This window comes from Ceratotherium simum, chromosome 16, assembly GCF_057802395.1.
Source record: "Ceratotherium simum simum isolate JZ-2026a chromosome 16, ASM5780239v1, whole genome shotgun sequence".
Taxonomy (NCBI): domain Eukaryota; kingdom Metazoa; phylum Chordata; class Mammalia; order Perissodactyla; family Rhinocerotidae; genus Ceratotherium; species Ceratotherium simum.
This window is the reverse complement of record NC_141915.1, coordinates 42,233,331-42,250,885: the sequence shown is the minus strand read 5'-3', so window position 1 is coordinate 42,250,885 and position 17,555 is coordinate 42,233,331. Positions and strand designations below refer to the sequence as shown.

General features: G+C 52.2%; 2 protein-coding genes across 3 annotated transcripts; one reads left to right on the top strand and one right to left on the bottom strand.

The window, feature by feature from the left end:
• The first annotated feature begins 5,805 nt into the window (after window positions 1-5,805).
• Window positions 5,806-9,660, top strand: CCDC200 (coiled-coil domain containing 200). The gene is made up of 4 exons (XM_087441260.1): window positions 5,806-6,035; window positions 7,526-7,904; window positions 8,401-8,459; window positions 9,104-9,660. The coding sequence occupies exons 1-4, from the start codon at window positions 5,931-5,933 to the stop codon at window positions 9,128-9,130; spliced, it is 570 nt and encodes a 189-aa protein (XP_087297386.1). The 5' UTR covers window positions 5,806-5,930; the 3' UTR covers window positions 9,131-9,660.
• Window positions 9,661-10,364: 704 nt separating this feature from the next.
• On the bottom strand, window positions 10,365-17,479 carry TMEM106A (transmembrane protein 106A). 2 transcript variants are annotated; one of them, XM_087441246.1, is made up of 9 exons: window positions 17,414-17,479; window positions 16,963-17,113; window positions 15,930-16,156; window positions 15,332-15,395; window positions 14,069-14,222; window positions 13,412-13,552; window positions 13,274-13,317; window positions 12,632-12,685; window positions 10,365-12,283 (listed from the first exon to the last, which is right to left on the bottom strand). In XM_087441246.1, the coding sequence occupies exons 3-9, from the start codon at window positions 16,135-16,137 to the stop codon at window positions 12,163-12,165; spliced, it is 786 nt and encodes a 261-aa protein (XP_087297372.1). In that variant the 5' UTR covers window positions 16,138-16,156; window positions 16,963-17,113; window positions 17,414-17,479; the 3' UTR covers window positions 10,365-12,162. The 2 variants fall into 2 exon arrangements, with proteins under 2 accessions (XP_087297372.1, XP_087297373.1); XM_087441247.1 differs by lacking the exon at window positions 17,414-17,479 and having other exon boundaries at window positions 16,963-17,399.
• Between the last annotated feature and the right edge of the window lie 76 nt (window positions 17,480-17,555).

Below are 17,555 nucleotides of genomic sequence, written 5' to 3'. Positions count from 1 at the left end.
TCAGTCTGTCTGACTTTGCAATGGGGAGAGGAGATTGTTTTCTCTAGCAACAGCCAGCAAAGTCAGGGTTACATATGCCTTCTTTTTAAAAGGATTCAAGGTGGACATTTTGCCACAGCCTTGCTGCTCAAAGTGTGGTCCCCACACCAGCAGCATTGGCATCAACTGGGAACATGTTAGAAACGCAGAACCACAGGCTTCAGACCTACTGAATCAGAAGCTACTGGAATGCATGTGCACGTTAAGGTTTGAGAAGCGTTCTCCTACAGGACTGGATGACTGAAGGAGAGAGACTGGGGCAGAGAGAAGCAGCAAATATTCTATTTTTCAGGATCTCAACTCTCACTACCAATACCTGAAACCCAATTTCTCACCACTCTTCTCTCACCCTTACCTTCTAATTCCCTGAGGAGAGTCTGCAAAGCAGTTTCTAGAATCTTCTGGTGGTGAAAGACAGAGAAATGGTTTTCTTTTCTTTTGCTGAGGAAGATTAGCCCTGAGCTAACATCTGTTGCCAATCCTCCTCTTTTTGCTGGGGAAGATTGGCCCTGGGCTAACATCCATGCCCATCTTCCTCTACTTTACATGGGACACCACCACAGCATGACTTGACAAGCAGTGTGCTGGTCTGCACCCAGGATCCAGGCCTGGGAACGCTGGGCCACTGGAGTGGAGCATGCGCACTTAACCACTGCGCCACCAGGCTGGCTCCTATCGGTGGATCCTTATTCCCTCTACTTTGTGAGGAAAGTGGGTCAGGGTTTATGATCCCCATTTAACAAATGAGAAAACTGAGCTTCAAAAAGGACATTTGAGTTAACCAAACCTTTCCAAGACAGACTCAAGTGTGTTGGAGATCTGATCCGAGAAGCTGGAAACCTGGCTAATGGGGCGCAATGTGGGGAGCCTGGCGGGGTGTTTAAGCTACGAACCCGGTTGGGGGCCACCCCGCTCCTTCACCTTCGCTTCACCACCCCTAGGGGCGCTGTGTCATCATCTCCGCTAAGACCCGATTTTTTCTTTGCGGCATCAGGGCCAGCAGGGGGCAGCAAAGGCAGCCCCGCCTCTCAGTGTGTCAGGGCTTCTCAGCAGCCCGGAAGTCATCCATCCTGCGCTTACCTGGCTGACAGGGAAATCAAGATTCCGAAAGGAAATGTTCGGGGTCATCCAGGTGTCTCACAGACCGAGGCTTAGAGCCCAAGCTCCCTGTTGAGAGCCTCTCAAGTAGTCACACTCCATGATGGTGCCTGATTTCACCCATTCCAAGACACACATTTTTTTCATATCTTTACATCTCAAAAACCAGGATTCATTTCACATTGGGTGCCAGGAGAAATCACTGTCGCTATTTACGTGGCAGCGCGTCTTCCTTCCTTTTTTTCTTTGTTTTTTTTTTGTGACGAGGATTAGTCCTGAGCTAACACCCCTTGCCAATCCTCCTCTTTTTTGCTGAGGAAGGTTGGCCCTGGGCTAACATCCGTGCCCATCTTCCTCTACTTTATGTGTGGGACACCTGCCACAGCATGGCTTGATAAGCGGTGCATTGGTTCACACCTGGGATGGAACCTGCGATTCCCGGGCTGCCAAAGCAGAGCGCGTGAACTTAACCGTTATGCCACCAGGCTGGCTCCTTCCTTTCTTTCTTAGGGGTACATAAAATAATGTTGCCTCTCACAATCGATGACATCTTAAATTCGTGAAACACTATAATAGTAAAAGCCTCGGGGCCGGCCCCGTGGCTTAGTGGTTAAGTGCATGTGCTCCACTACTGGCGGCCCCGGCTAGGCCTGGGGGCGCACAGCTACGCACCACTTGTCCGGCCATGCTGAGGCCTCGTCCCACATACAGCAACTAGACGGATGTGCAACTATGACGTACAACTATCTACTGGGGCCTTGGGGAAAAAAAAGGAGGAGGATTGGCAATAGATGTTAGCTCAGGGCTGGTCTTCCTCAGCAAAAAGAGGAGGATTAGCATGGATGTTAGCTCAGGGCTGATCTTCCTCACACACACACAAAAAAAAGCCTCCATTTATTGAACCCTCTGTGTGTCATGGATTATTTCCTTTAATCATCACAACATGTCTAGGATGGAGATATTATTACCTTTACTTGGCAGGTGAGGAAACTGATCAGAGAGAGAGAGAGCAACTAGACCACATTTGCGCACCTAATAAATAATGCAAGCTGGTGTTCAGAGGACTTACCTGGCCCTGCTTCTAACTATACTTTGTTCCTTCCACAACAAAAGATTCTGGGTCTTGAATGATAACAAGCTTTATTTAAAAATGGAAATGTGTGGGCCGGCCCCGTGGCTTAGTGGTTAAGTGCGCGCGCTCTGCTGCTGGCAGCCCAGGTTCGGATCCCGGGCTTCTCCGGCCATGCTGAGACCGCGTCCCACATACAGCAACTGGAAGGATGTGCAGCTATGACATACAACTATCTACTGGGGCTTTGACATACAACTTTCTACTGGGGCTTTGGGGGAAAAAATAAATAAATAAATAAAATTATAAAAATGCAAATGTGCAAGTGGCTATAATCAGGTGACAGCATGGGAAGTTCCCTGAGGGCCAATATGAGTTAAAATCCAGACTGGAAGGGGTGGAGTGGGATGTGGAATAGAATCCTAGAGCTGGAGGGAAGTCTGAGGTCAGAGGTGGGTTGGGAGAGGCAGTGTGCACAGGGGAGGCAGAAGCGGGGCTCAGAAAGGGAGATGAGAAGGAAGAGGGCACAATCTTGGCAGATTCACCCTGAAAATCCCTCCTCTGGCTTGAGGACTGGCTCAGAGGGTTGGAAATATTTCCCCCAATTCAGCCCAGCCCCCCCTCCTCCACCCCAAGCACCTCCCCACCTGATCCCTGTTCTTTCTAGGGTAGGAGGGGAGTAAGAGGGAAATGAGAGAGGAACAGATGCAAACAAGAACTCACTTCCTCCTTCGAGCATTTAATTATTGAGACAGTCAAGTGCCTTTCTCTTCCTCTTATTATTGTTGGTTTTCATCTAAATATTTTTAGAATTAGTTTATATGACAATAAATGTGCTGTGAAGATGAAACCAGGGGCCAACCTGCTTTAACTACACTCAGTTGTCTGTTTGCAAAAGTAGTTAAGAATGCATTACCATGGGCCGGCCCTGTGGCTTAGCGGTTAAGTGTGTGCCCTCTGCTGCTGGCAGCCCGGGTTTGGATCCCGGGCGCGCACCGACGCACCACTTCTCCGGCCATGCTGAGGCTGCGTCCCACATACAGCAACTAGAAGGATGTGCAACTATGACATACAACTATCTACTGGGGCTTTGGGGAGAAAAAGGAGGAGGACTAGCAGTAGATGTTAGCTCAGGGCTGGTCTTCCTCACAAAAAAAAAAAAAAAAAAAAGAATGCATCAGGGGGCCAGCCTGGTGGCACAAGTGGTTAAGTGTGTGCGCTCCACTGCGGTGGCCCGGGGTTCGCCGGTTCGGATCCCGGGCGTGCACCGACGCACCGCTTGTCAAGTCATCCTGTGGCGGCATCCCATATAAAGTGGAGGAAGATGGGCACGTATGTTAGCCTAGGGCCAGTCTTCCTCAGCAAAAAAAAGAGAGGATTGGCAGATGTTAGCACAGGGCTGATCTTCCTCACAAATGAACAAAAAAAAAGAATGCATTAGTAAAGCCCACCCTATAGATAACCTCTCTGATGCCTGGGTCACCATGGTAACGGGCACTTAAGTTTTTTGGGAACTGAGATTTGACTCTTTGTCCAGTTCGGGTCGGTTAAGACCACTGACTCATCAACTGGGCCTGTGTGAATGCCCAATAGGTGACCCCTTGACATCAGGGGGCCGAAAACTCCACCCTCAGATCATAACACCACCATTTTGTGAACATGAGTCCTATGAAGAGCTATGAAGCCTGACTACCCTTGTGCAGATCATCAATTACCTCACTTCTCCTCACCTCCAATCATCTATTCCCACACTTCAGACCACCCTGCCCCTCTATCCCATAAATATCCCTAATCCCCATTTTCAGAGAGGCAGATTTGAGACTTATTTTCTCATCTCCTTGCTTGGCTGCCTTGTGAATAAACCCTTTCTCTGCTGCAAACTCATCATCTTGGTGATGGGCATACCGTGTGGCAGGCAAAATGAGCCTGGTTTGGTAACAATTATAAATGTCCAGTGACAAGACTCAATTTCATCTTTTTTTGTGTGTGTGTGAGGAAGATTAGCCCTGAGCTAATATCTGTTGCCAGTCCTCCTCTTTTTGTTGAGGAAGATTGGCCCGGGGCTAACATCTGTGCCCATCTTCCTCTATTTTATGTGGGACGCCCCCACAGCATGGCTCAACAAGCGGTGCGTAGGTCCACGCCTGGGATCCGACCTGTGAACCCCGGGCTGCCAAAGCAGAGTGTACGAACTTAACCACTATGCCACTGGGCCGGCCCCTCAATTTCATCTTTTGCATCTGGAAACCCTTGTTTATCTGCTGTTGCAGATGACACCCTGGGGTGCTAGGAGGAGAAGGAACTAGCACCCCTTTTTACAAAGGAGGAAAGAAATCCAGCAAGGCTCAGTGCTACACCATGCCCTCAGCAGAGCTGGGGCATCTCTACCAGCCATAGCCGAGTGCCCACTGTGAGGGCTGGCACCTTCCAAGCATTCATGAGGTTTTCCAACAACCCTCCTAGGAAAGGCTCAGAGACACTGAGTGACCTGCCTAAGTCCCCCCAGCTAGTAGGTGACACAGGCAGGACTGAACCTGAGTCTATTTGACTCCAAAGCCCAAGCTGACTCTACTACCTGGGTTGCCTGAATCGACAGGCTCTCCAGGAATCTGTTCCCTGGTTCAAGGGCAGCTCCCTGCACCTGCCACCGCCCCCCCCCACCATCCACCACCACAGTGTTTGAGGCTGGGGCTGGGTTTGAAGTACCTTTTGCACCTATACCGTTCCTCTGCCCCCGGCCCTGAAGCTGGACACAGGCTCTGCTGTTTCCAGAAAGATTTGTATCTGTGGGCAAAGGTGTGTATGTGTAGGAGGTAGGTCAATAGCCTACCCAGTCCCTGCTGTCAGAAGCCTTCTTGGGCTTCAGGAAATGATCCCCTCCCCTGGCCACTCCACCTACTGGGGATGCAAGTCAGGTAGGACAATAAATAATACCAACCTGTAGCTAAACAATTTTATATTTTATCATACATTTCTCATCCCTTAATCTATTTGGTCCTGATACCAGCCCTGTGAAGAAGGTAAAAAGTAATACCCTTCTCATTCTAAAGGCAAGGAAACTGAGGCTCAGAGAGGTTAGGTAGCGTCTCCAGGGTCAGAGGAAGAGGTAGACACTAGGCTTGAGCCCAGCATTAGAAATCCCCAGGACTAGGGCACTCTCTAATAGGCACTCCACCTGCCTTCATGAGGCTCAGACCACAGTAAGGGCTAATTGGGTTTTGTATTTTCTTTCCTTTTGACTCAGCACAGGGGGAGGAGATGGAGGATGGAGGGAAAGGTAACTCCAGAGACCTTTGAGGGGAAGGGGGTCAGCAGAGGGTCAGATGAGGATGCTGGAATCCTGGGAAGGGTAGGAGAAAGAAACCAGAGAGAAAACTGAGCTGATTTCGGAATTGTCCCTAGGGCCCATTGAGACTCAAAATTAAGGTGGGAAGGTGTCTTCTACTTACCTGGAGAGAAAGGTACTTACAGACATTCCCTAGGAGGCTTGGGAAAAACACCTCCACGCTCTCCAAGGTGGAGTGTGGGGGGGTGGGTAGGGGCAAGGGGGGAAGGGGGGTGCCCAGTTGCCCTGGTAGTGGCCACATTGTGAGGTGGTTCTGGTTACAGGCTGTGGGGTGTGGGGTTGCAGTGAGAGGAGACAGGGGTGGTGGGGGCAGTGGCAGCGTCCTGGGCTCTGCCTGCCCCCACCCCCTGCCTGGGGGTTTCTGCCACCACCACCACCATGGGCAGCGCTTACCACTGGGAGGCCCGTCGCAGGCAGATGGCTTTGGACCGGAGGAGGTGGCTGATGGCCGAGCAGCAGCAGCAGCAACAGCAGCAAGAGCAGGTGCATGCAAGGGGCCTGGTTTATCAGGGTCCTTCCAGGGGCAGGAAGGGAATGGGGAGGCAAGACAGACCCCTAGGAAGCCTGTCTCCTATCTGGTGGATGTTGTTTTGCTGGGGGTAGGAGGAAAGCAAGGTCCTTTGATGTTCTCTCGGATGGAGTGTGTGTGTGTGTGTGTGTGTGTGTGTGTGTGTGTGTGTGTGTGTGTGTGTGTGTGTGTGTGTGTGTGTGTGTGTGTGTGTGTGTGTGTGTGTGTGTGTTCTCTCGGATGGAGTGTGTGTGTGTGTGTGTGTGTGTGTGTGTGTGTGTGTGTGTACTGGGGAGACTCAGCTTTGCTGTTGTACTAGGCTGAGGCTTTGTGGAGGATTGAGGGAGTCAGGCCTGGGAGGTTTTGAAGCTGCACTGTCCAATAGGGTGGCCACCAGCCTGTGTGCTACTGAGCCCTTGAAATTTGGCTAGTGAGACCGAGGAACTGAATTTCGACTTTTATATACATTTAATTCATTTAAATATGAATTTTAAACAAATACTCAATTTACAGCTTGGAAAACTTTTAAGTATGTTTGGAACAACTTGGGTATGTTAATCTACTTTTTCAACTGTAAATTGTATGAAATCTCAATACAGCTCAAATATTTTTGATGAAAGTGTAGTGTCCAAATTAAGATGTGCTGTTAAGTGTAAAACACGTGCTGGGTTTTGAAGACAGTACAAAAACAAAGAATATAAATTATCTCAATAAGATTTTCATATTGGGGGCCGGGCTGGTGGCGCAAGTGGTTAAGTGCGCGTGCTCCGCTGCGGCGGCCCGGGGTTTGCCGGTTCGGATCCCAGGCGCGCACTGACACACCGCTTGTCAAGCCATGCTGTGGCAGCGTCCCATATAAAGTGGAGGAAGATGGGCATGGATGTTAGCCCAGGGCCGGTCTTCCTCAGCAAAAAGAGGAGGATTGGCAGATGTTAGCTCAGGGCCAATCCTCCTCACACACACACGCAAAAAAAGATTTTCATATTAATTACATGTTGTGGATGTATTGGGTTAAATAAAATATATTATTAGAATTAGTTTCGCCTGTTTCTTCTTACTCTTTTTATGTGGCTACTAGAAAATTTAAAGTTACACATGGCATGCATTATATTTCTATTGGACAGTGCTGTTTCAAAGCATTTGCAAGAAATTATTCTTTATCCTCTGGCACTGCAAACTATTTTCAGTGCACGTCTCCCAAGCTAGGAGGTAGGTGCTCAGAGACTGCTGTTTCCTAGGCAGGGGCAGTGCCAGGAGGAACTGTCACCATAGAACAATTCTTGGGTGTTGTGGTGGGTGAAGGGAGATAGCCCAGGCTCCAGCCACAGCCTCCAACTCCAGGGAACCGAGACTCTGGCCACCTCTGCCTCTTCATTCGCTTGCCTTGCTCCCCGCAGTGTCTCTGGCAAATGGGTGACTGGGTGGGGAGGGAGGAGGATGCCACTTGCCGAGGGCTTCTTGCCAGGAACTGAAGAAACTCCAAGAGGAGGAACGCCAATCTGAGAAAAAAACTCAGCCACCTCAGAAGTCGCGGCAGCCGCCCCAGCCGCAGCTACCAGAGGAGCAGCCGCCACCCTCGCCGCCACCGCAGCTGCAGCCGACAGCCCCGCCACGGAAGCCGCAGGCGCAGCCACAGCCCCCGCCCTTGCCACAGCCACCAACTCAGCCAAGGCAACAAAATGTCCAAGACCCTCTTACTCAGTGCACCTCTAAGGACATTCTCCAGGCTTCCCAAAGGCCAGGTCCTCAGCTTGGCTTAGTGGGGACCGATCAAGCTGGAGGGCAATCCACCTACTTTTACAAAAACAGATTACAAGGAGAGAGGAAAATCCCTCAGGGCCCTGGTAAGTGAGATGCCTGGGAGTGGGGAGGTGGTTAGGAGAGTCCCTTGCCCCCATTCCAGCCCTGTAGTCCAGATTCCACATTTGTCATCCCACCCTCTCTGACTCTCCCCAGTACCCTTGGCCTTTACTTGAGGGCTACTCCCTCTGGGTGTGTTTGTGCCAACCTAGGGCTGCAAAGAAGGCTGCCAACTTCTGCAGAGGGTGGCTGAGTTGTCAGCGCCTCCTCCAGGGTGAGGGTGACAGAGGGGGTGAGGATGGTCAGAGGCTGGGATATGAGTTGTAAGCTTAACAACAGATCTACTGAGCCCCGCGAGATCTGGAACAGGGAAGCACAGCGTGGCTCCCGAGTTGCCAATTTTCAGGGTAGGCTCAGTCTGTACCTGGCCCCAGGTAGGGGCTGCTTCCTGCCTGCCCGACACATAGTCGAGTCCAGCTCTGCCATGTTCCATCCTCAGAAACCGCCAGATGAGTAACGTGTGCTTTGTTTCATCATCAGGTTTCCGGAAATCCTACAAATCCAGCACAGACAAATACCCTGCGGACTCACGATTCACGGTGAGGCACAGTGTGAAAGGCAGACTCTGGCTGTGTGTCTGCAAGAGTGCTTGTGTCTAAGTGCATGTGGAGTCTAGAGGCTTCCTCGGCAGGGATGGGGAAGGGGCTGCAATTCCAGTCACTTCTGGATGGCCTGTTCCCCCATAAACATGTCTAGGCAGCGCCTGTTGGTCAGCACTAAGTGGAGGGGTTGACAGTCTATTTGGAAAGATAGGACAGGTCCCAGAGAAGCAAAATAAAGGGGCTGTTCTAAGTGCTGATTGGGGCAGAGTCAGCTGGAGCTGGAAGAAGGCAAGACCTGAAGTCAGAGGTTGTGAGTTTTGATCAGGATCACCACTCCCTGGTAGCGTGAATTAATCTTTGAGCCTCAGCTACTCCGTCCATAAAATGAGAATGATAATACCACCTCCTTAGTGGAGGTGTCACAAGGACCGAATGGGGCAATTAAAAGAGAAGCCATCAAAAGCACTTAGCTTAGAGCCTGGATCATTGCAGGCCATCCAACCGAGGATGGTAACTCTTGATGAGAATTACATAAAATGGTACAAGATTAGGCCTCAAAGGGCTTAATACAATGTTCTGAAACCAGTATGCCCAGAAACTGCTAACTAACCTGTTTGCCTCCTGTCTTTCCCTCTTCTCAGTCAACGAATTACATACAGCAGTGGTGATCCAGAGATAGACCCCAAGATCCCACAGGCCATCAGCAAAAAACAGACGAGCACCCCACCTTCTCACCACCCAGCAACATCTCCACTCCAAAACCACTCCCTCCTGATCCACTCTAGAAGAGGAGGCTAGCTGAGAATAAAATGTGATTTCTTCCTGGACAGAATCAAGAGACTGGTCAGGGGCCAGCCCTGTGGTTTAGTGGTTAAGTGCACACACTCCGCTACTGGTGGCCCGGGTTCGGATCCCGGGCGTGCACCGACGCACCGCTTCTCCAGCCATGCTGAGGCCGTGTCCCACATACAGCAACTAGACGGATGTGCAACTATGACATACAACTATCTACTGGGGCTTTGGGGAAGAAAAAAAGGAGGAGGATTGGCAATAGATGTTAGCTCAGAGCCGGTCTTCCTCAGCAAAAAGAGGAGGATTAGCATGAATGTTAGCTCAGGGCTGATCTTCCTCACAAAAAAAAAAAAAGAGAGAGAGACTGGTCAGCTCTCTGAGACTAGGATGAGGGGAAGGGGATGGAGAGGGTGGGAGAAGAAAATGGAAGGCAATTCCGTGCTTCTCTAGGCAAGGCCAATGGGAGAACTTGGCCTTGGGTCCCCCAAGTCTACAACTTCACTACTGGCCCTTATTTACCAATGATAGTCTGTCAGGGGCTTCACGTTTATGACTCTCATTGGAGCCATCACCCCTTCCCCCTAGTCGATGCTTACTGAGATTCAGCTGGGGAAGGAGGGGTTGAAGTACACCAGAGCAGGCCAGGGGCAGCGGTAGGAAGAGGTGGCAGGCAGGGACCCTCCGAGTCCAGTGTAATGCCTGGCCCACAGTGGGCACTCAGCTGTTGAATGGATGACGGGGGACAGGGATGGAGAGAAAGAGCTCAGAGGGAAAGGAGGCTGTAACCTCAGACACAAGACACCTGACCCTGGGAAAGGGAGGGTGACTTGCCCACAAAAACCCACAGGCCTCTTCCTTCCTGGGTCTCAGCCTTTCTATGTAGCAGAGACAGCCATGAGGCTCCAAAGGCCCCAGGCATCCCCCTCTCTACTTCCTGAAGCTGGCACCTGCGGTCCCCCAGCCCTGCCCTTTCTTCTACCTTGGACTGGTGACAGGGACACCTAGGGCCTTTCATTGTAGCCCACACAGCATCACCTTTGGGTTGGACTGAAGGAGCTCCTCAGTGCCGTGTTTCCTGAGGGGAGCAGCTGGGGGAGGGGTGGGGGGGCGGGCACAGAGCAGGAATACTAAAGTTTGAAGAGACCTTCCAGATACACAATGAGAGAAAGGGAGAGAGCAAGCTCCTGGGAGCAATCTCTCAGGAGCCAGAAAAGCAGGACATGTTATTGAAGGGCTCAGGGCCTGGTGAAGAGACCCTGACATCCACTCGGACGTTGAGCAACAGGCTGTGAGATGGGGAGTGTCCGCCAGCTCCCTTCCCGCTCACAGGAGACTTTTTATTGTTTTAACATTAAGTATAGTTTATTGACCACAATATAAATCCTTTACAGTTGGTGAGCTACACACAGCAGAAGCTCCAGCCTGGCCTTTCTGAACTTCTGTGCTCTTGCCAGCACCACCCTGACCCCAGTTACCAGGCATGAAAGCACCGAGACAGCATGAACTCCTTCCTTCCCCTAGCCAGCTAGTCACCAGGTTCTTCCCCCTTTCCATCCATCCTACTTCAAATTCAGCTTTCTCCCCACCTAAGCTCATCTCTCTGAGTGATAAAAACCATACCCACCTTTAGTGAGCAAACACCTTTCTTGCTCAGCTACAGAACAGAAACTGCCTCCACATGGAGCCCACTGGGACCGTGGGGGTTATCTGGGGCTTAGCTTCATCTGAGTGACAGCAGAGAGAGGGTCTAGACCAGCCCCTACTGATGTGCAGCTCCATAGTGTCAATGCCCGAAGGGAAGCAGAAGCCTCTGGAGCAGAGGGTGGGCTCTGGTGCTAAGCTGGGGGTGCAGCAGAGCCCAGCAATTTGGCTGGATACTGACAGCTTCACCTCTGCAGGCCTGCAGGGGAAGAGCAGCTGGGGCCACCGTTTGACAGGTCTGTGTCCACTCACATGGCTCAGGGGTGCGGGTTCACCACCAGCCAGAAGCCCTCCTTTGATAAATACCTTTTAAAAGGACTCTGGCTTTGTCTGTTTTTCCTGTGTAGGCCCAGGGGGTACCAGGTGCCTCCCTCCCCTCTCTACTACTTTGGCTCCTGCTGTGAAGAGAATAATACAACTGTTTTATGGAGAGATGTTTTAGCTAGAGAATAGCTCTGTCTTCCTAGGAACTGGACAGTCTTTAACCAGGAAGGACGTGGAGCCAAAGGGCCTTGGCCAATCTTGCTATCAGACTGGCAGGGGACATGTTACCAGGAGAGAAGCAGACCATCACTTCGTCACACGACCAAAGCAGGGAGGCAGAGGAGAGCATCCGTGGACCTCTAAAACACCCTGGAGACAGCACTGGATGTCCCCCAAGTCACTTGCCCATCACTGGGTGGAGAACTTGAAAAGAATTCATGTTTTAAAAGCCAGATAAAATTAAAGCTTTCTCTACATTCAGGCAGGAGAAAGGCCAGCCCCAGAGGAGCTGTGCAAGGTGCTCAGCACAGAAAGGGCAGGTGCCACTCCAGGGACTCTCAGGCAGCTCTGAGGGAACGTCAGGTCAGACTTTCCTCAAGACAGCCCAAGGGGGAATCTGGTGCCAGCACCTAGAAGAACCAGGCTTCTGTTCCTGTGGAAATCAGAGAATGGGAGGGGGAGGGGGGAGGGGGGGAAGAGAGAGAGTGTGCAGGAGTATGAGTGTGTTTGTGTGAGTGTGAGTGAGTGTGTATGTGTGTGTGTGTGTGTGTATGTGAGAAGTTAACTTCCACACAAAGGTTCCTGTGCTGAGGGTGTGGGGAGGGTATGATACAGCTGGGCTTTCCTCTGGCAAAGTCACTAGAGTCCTTTCTTGGGCACCATGGAGTCGTGGAAGATACAGACCAGGCTGGCAGGTGCCTGCAGTTCAGGGGCAGCAGACAGGTCACGGTGGGTGAGGGACCAGCAAGTGGGGCACCGACTTGTTTCCCCGACAGTCCACATATTCATAGCTCTGAAAGACCAGCTGCTCTGAATGGCTCAGGTAGGAACAGGTCAGGGTGCCCCTGGAAAGGAAGCAGGCTTTGTTGTTGTGTCTGGGAGAAAGAGGAAAGCTCTGGCCCTGCTCTGCTGTCTGGGGAAGGTTGGCTCCATCAGACACCCCTCCCTGCCCTCTGCTCCCAAATCTGCCAAGGCACCGGGGACAGCTGCCTCGCCTGTGTTCCAGATAGCTCTGTGGCTGTCACACCAATAGCTTACAAGCAAGGTGGGGCCTAGAGAAGGGGCTGGGCCTGCTATTCCCAAGAGCCAACAAAGATTCATGGGGTCAGCTTGGATGACTCTCCTCCCACGAGGTGAGGCTGAGGTGAGACTGGAGTCAGAAGTGGGAGAGGGGATACAGGGCTCCTACTTACTGGATGTGCAAAAGCACATGGTGGACTTTGATTTTCAGCCAGGTACAGATTTTGCTGAGAGACAGAGAGAGAGAACATGGGACCACGTCTCACACTGAGCAGCCTGTCAGAAAGCTCGGAGGAGACCTGCAGGTCCCACCCTCCTCGCCTCCTTTCCATCAGGGGCCCCAAATGCCACGCCCACCCCTTCCTTCTCCCTCTGCCTAAGGTGAGCACGTCACCTTTGCTGCAATATCATCTCCCAATGCCCACCAGCTTGGCCCAGGCACGTGCTGGCCCCGCCCCTGGAAGAAAACAAGATATTCATCTTCTCTAGCGATTCCGGGCTTGGCCCAGGCACGTGCTGGCCCCGCCCCTGGAAGAAAACAAGATATTCATCTTCTCTAGCGATTCCGGCTGAAGAGCCCAAGGTCACACATTGTAAGGATTAACCAAATTCTAGCCTGTTTTTCATGCTAATCTAGGTCCAAACATGCAGAGGCTGGGGACCCTGAACCCTTGCACATTGCTGTCTTGGCCACAAGAGTACAGGCCAAATGCTGGCTGCAGGGTTTGCTAAGTAATCAAGAAATCTGGTGGGCATTAAAGCTGGGTTTCCAACCAGGAAAGAGGCTAAGGGAGAAGAGATCAAGGGATACTCACTATGTGTTGTCATCCCATATCCGGTTGGCTACTGCATAAAACATCTGTCAATCAAGTGGGCATAGGGTTAGCCCACCTCCAGCTGCCCGCTTCCCACCACCACAGGCCTGCAGGCAGGGCTGGCCAGGGAGGAGTCACCTGTTCACTGGCCAAAGGGCCGATGTGTAGGAGGAGGCTCTCGGAGACCTGCCCCACCACAAGGGACAGGTGCAGCACTTCGATGGTCAGCTGGGTCACCGTGATAGGGTAGTAGTTGCTATTGGAGATGTTCAAGACGTTCTGGGGATGAAGACAAGGAAAGGGAGGGGTGAGGGTGGCCACCCTTGGAAAGGAGAAGACAATTGGTTACAAAAACCCACGCCTGACCAAGCCCCACCTCCAGTATGGGCCTCAGCTGCTGAGGACCAGTGCCAGGAGCCCCTCGGAGGGGCTCGTAATGGTGAGGGGTCACCTTTGACTAAGATATTAAGCTGGCCCAGGATCCAGTCTCACCCTGCAAAGCTTCTCTCCGTTCAGTCCTGCCCCACCAGGGAGCCTCAGGCACGCCACCCACACCGCACCCTGTGATTTAGTCCTCTGGCTCTGATACTGACCCCTCAGCGTGTAGATTCCCAATCCTACACAATCTGTTAGGGGCTCATAGTTGCCCCTGCCTCTCCCCAGGCTTCTGACACCCTCTAGGTGCCATAAGATCCCTGGCTACTCATGCCAAGGGTCGCAACACCGGACAACAGCTACAGAGAAGCGTTGCTGGGAAGGTGGGGTCAGAGCCCAGGGGCACAGGCACCCACCCACCGTTATGTTGAGGTGGATATCAGCTTCATCAAAGGCCACCGTGGACGAGTTGAGGCCCGCAGGCTGCACGGCGATGGACCGGGGAAACAGGAAAAAGATGATGAGGGAGGAGGTCACCAGGCAGGTGAGCACTGCCAGGAACACGGAGAGCTTCCTGTGGGAAAGCAGACCCGGGGCAGAGCAGCAGAGATGTCTGAACACCAAGGAAACTCGGGCAGAGGGCACCCAGACACCCCTCTCCATAGACAAGGCTCTCCTCTGCACCCCACTCACATCTGTACATTTAGCTCCCCAGATGTGGAGGACCAGCCTAGGCTTAGAAGAGACAAACAGCCTGGCTTCCATTCCCAGCTCTCTGTACCCACTGGCCCAGTAACCCTGAGTAATGCACTTAAGCTTCCTAAGCCTCAGTTACTTTGTCTGTAAAATGGAGATAACTGTACCTACCTCATAGAATTTGTTATGGGCCAATGTAAGAGAAAGCACTAATTCTAGGTCCTGGCACTCAACAAATGCTATTATCACGGGAAGAAGTCAGTCCACATGTATTTTGAAAGTTCTGAATTTTAATATTAATATTCAGAACAGAACATCATCTATCCATCTAATTCAAAATTGAGATATGCATTAAAGAGACAGCGCCTTGTCAGTATCTTACGAGGGGCACCGCCAGATCCAGATTCCGGTGTAGTGCTGGGGGAGGGCACGGGGTGGCTCCCAGACTGAAGCTGAGGACCTTGGGAGGAGGTTGTAGGGATCCATGTCTAATGGACCCAGATGACAAACAGGGTCACCGCCCCCCAGTAAAACTCAGGGCTGCCTCCGAGGTTCTGAAGTGCCTCAGAACAGGGAGCAGCTGGTTTTCCACCTCTTCTGGGAAGAGAATAAGCAGGTCTGAACTGCGACAGCTCTTAGGAAAAATAATTCCCCCCAACCAATTGTAGCCAGGCCATTCCCTCCTTCCTGGAAGGACCTGTAGAGTCAAGAGTCCTCTCTGTCTTTGAAAGGGAGCCACGCCTCTTAGAAGCAGTGATGCCAGGGAGAAGGACACCAAGAGGCCACAAGTGGCATCTGTTGGGCCCCAGCCTTAAACTAGGAAAATCCTTGGAAACAAGGAGCTGGTACATATGAGCCCAGTGAGGCTCAGGCTTTCTGGGGGAGAACCAATGGAGAAAAACTGGAGGGGAGGCAGAATGGGGGGGCAAAGGGGAACAGCCCCCAGGGGTGACAGCCTGTGGAGCTGGGGTAGGAAGAGGGGCTTACGTGTGCCTGGGTTTCAGCCTCCGGTCCCCATAGGGGATGAGGGCCACCAGCTGCTTCTCTTGCACTGTGGAGAGAAAGAAGGTGAGAGGGAGGGCCACGAAGTGTCTGTGACAAATGTTTCCTATGCCAGCCTCTCAGAAGCACCCCTCCACCCCACAGAGCAATGTCAGAAGCATGCCGCCTCTGCCCCAGAGCAGGACTGGGAGGCCTGGGCTGTGCTGCTGAAGTTGGCAGCTCAGCTTTGCCCTCTCTAAAATGGAAGTGAGATTTTCATTAACAGCTGTGAAGAATCTCTGCAAGTCACCAGCAAATCAGAGAAGCCTAGCTTCCTTGGAGAGGTCAATTACAACTTTCTGAATCCTAAGGCACAGTGTTGTGAAGGGAAGAAAGAGGCTGGAAACCCCCTAAGGCAGAAGGGAGTCTCTGCAGCGAGCCGAGAGAGAGCTATTATCTCCCTGGCCAGCCTGAAACTAGGGGACCAAAAGCTGAGAGACCAAACTCTATTCCAGGAGACTCAGAGGGGCCTGGCCCTGGGCCAGCTGCCTGCTAAGATCTTTTCCTGGATTCCAGGCTATTTCCAGAGCCTTGGGCCACTCACCTCGAGGGATCTCCCCACTGCCCTGGCAGGTGGGACAAGTCACAAAGCTGGCACCAGCAGGCCCTTCACAAGGCACACAGGAACAAAAAGGCTTGCTGCTACCGGTGCTGGAGTAGCTGGCAGCCTTGCTGTTGATGGCTGGGTGGGGGGGCAGGATTGACTTGTTCTCATCCTCCTGAGAGCCCAGCCGGGAGAATGTCTTACCCATCGTTCAGGCGGATTTTTCACTAATGAGAAAAGAAGAAAGTTCAGTGCTAAGCTTGTTAGCACTGACACGGAATGTCACTCTGGTTTTAGGTTCTCAAGATAGGCAAGAAGCCCCACCACAATTTCAGCAAGTTCATGCCTAAGGAAGCTAGGGGGTGGAAAATCCAGCAGTTACATAGACTCTCATCAGAAATCTCAATGCATTTCAACTCCTTTCATTATTGTAGGAGAGCTCAATCTGCCTACAAGAGGGAAAAGAAAAAAGCTATTTCACTCGAAGGGACTTCCATAAGTGAATGGCAGAGCCCTTATTTTTTTTTTGAAAAAGTTGCTGAGCTGTCATTCAATTCAAGGGAAGGAAGTTGGACAGGGCAGCTGTGGGGGCAGCAATCCGGAGAGTCCCTTCATTCTCTGCAGCAAAATGGCTCTGAAGAGGTCTCTAGAACATTGGGGCAGAAATACCTGAGGTCTCCCAACATGGCTGTGGAAGGAAAGCTTCCATTCCTGAGCCCAGGCAGGTGCTGGCTTAATAGGAAGGCAAGGATTCTTTGAAACAAGGAAGAGAATGGAGGCTCAACTAGTCACAGGTGTGGCTAAGAACGTTAAAATAGTTCTGAAAGGGAGTATAAGTCTCCTCCTCACTGCTTTCTGAGGTAGGGTAGGAAAGAATGGCTGGAGGAGGGTGGCAGAAATGTCAAGGTCCTTCACTAGGAAAGGTGAAGGCTAAATCCAGATTTTTCCCAAAAGACTCAAGAGTGGTGGCGTAATGAGTGGGCAAGGTGAGCAGCACTCAGACCTTCCTGGGCTAATACAAAGGGAGCCTCACCTGGGTCAGGTCTGGGATTCCCCGGCTCCTCTCAGCTGCAAGAGGGCGCGATTTCCGTAGTGCGTCTTTGGGGAGAAGGGCCTGTAGGGCAAGGTGGCCCGAGGGGCCACGAGCTGCGGCCGGCTGGGCAACCGGCCCCTTCAGCAGAGTCCTGGGGGAGCGAACGCGCCGCGTTGGAGGGAGTGGGGAGCAGCGACCTTGGCCTCCCGGAGGTCCAAGCTGCTTCCCGCCCTACTCCCGGGTTCGGCCATGGGCCAGCGGGTGGAAGCGAACGGAATGGTTGGGACATCACTGCGGGAGGATTTCAAGTCCCACCAAACACCCCGAGATGCCGTTGGTCGAGCTTGGTACCCGCGTGCCTGTGTGTTGGGTTAGGAAGGGACACAGAAGGTGCCTTGGTCCTTCCCTCCCAAAGACAAATAAGGGAAGGAGGGTCCAGGGAGCGCCTTACCCCCGGGCGACGGAAGGACATAAAACGTCTGCCAGCGGAACCGAAAGTGCAGGAGCCTGAGGCTCGCCCCAAGCTTTGACTCAGTGCCTCGGGAAGCTCCGCCCCTGGTCCTCCGGGCCCGCCCCCACCCCTCCCTCCCTTG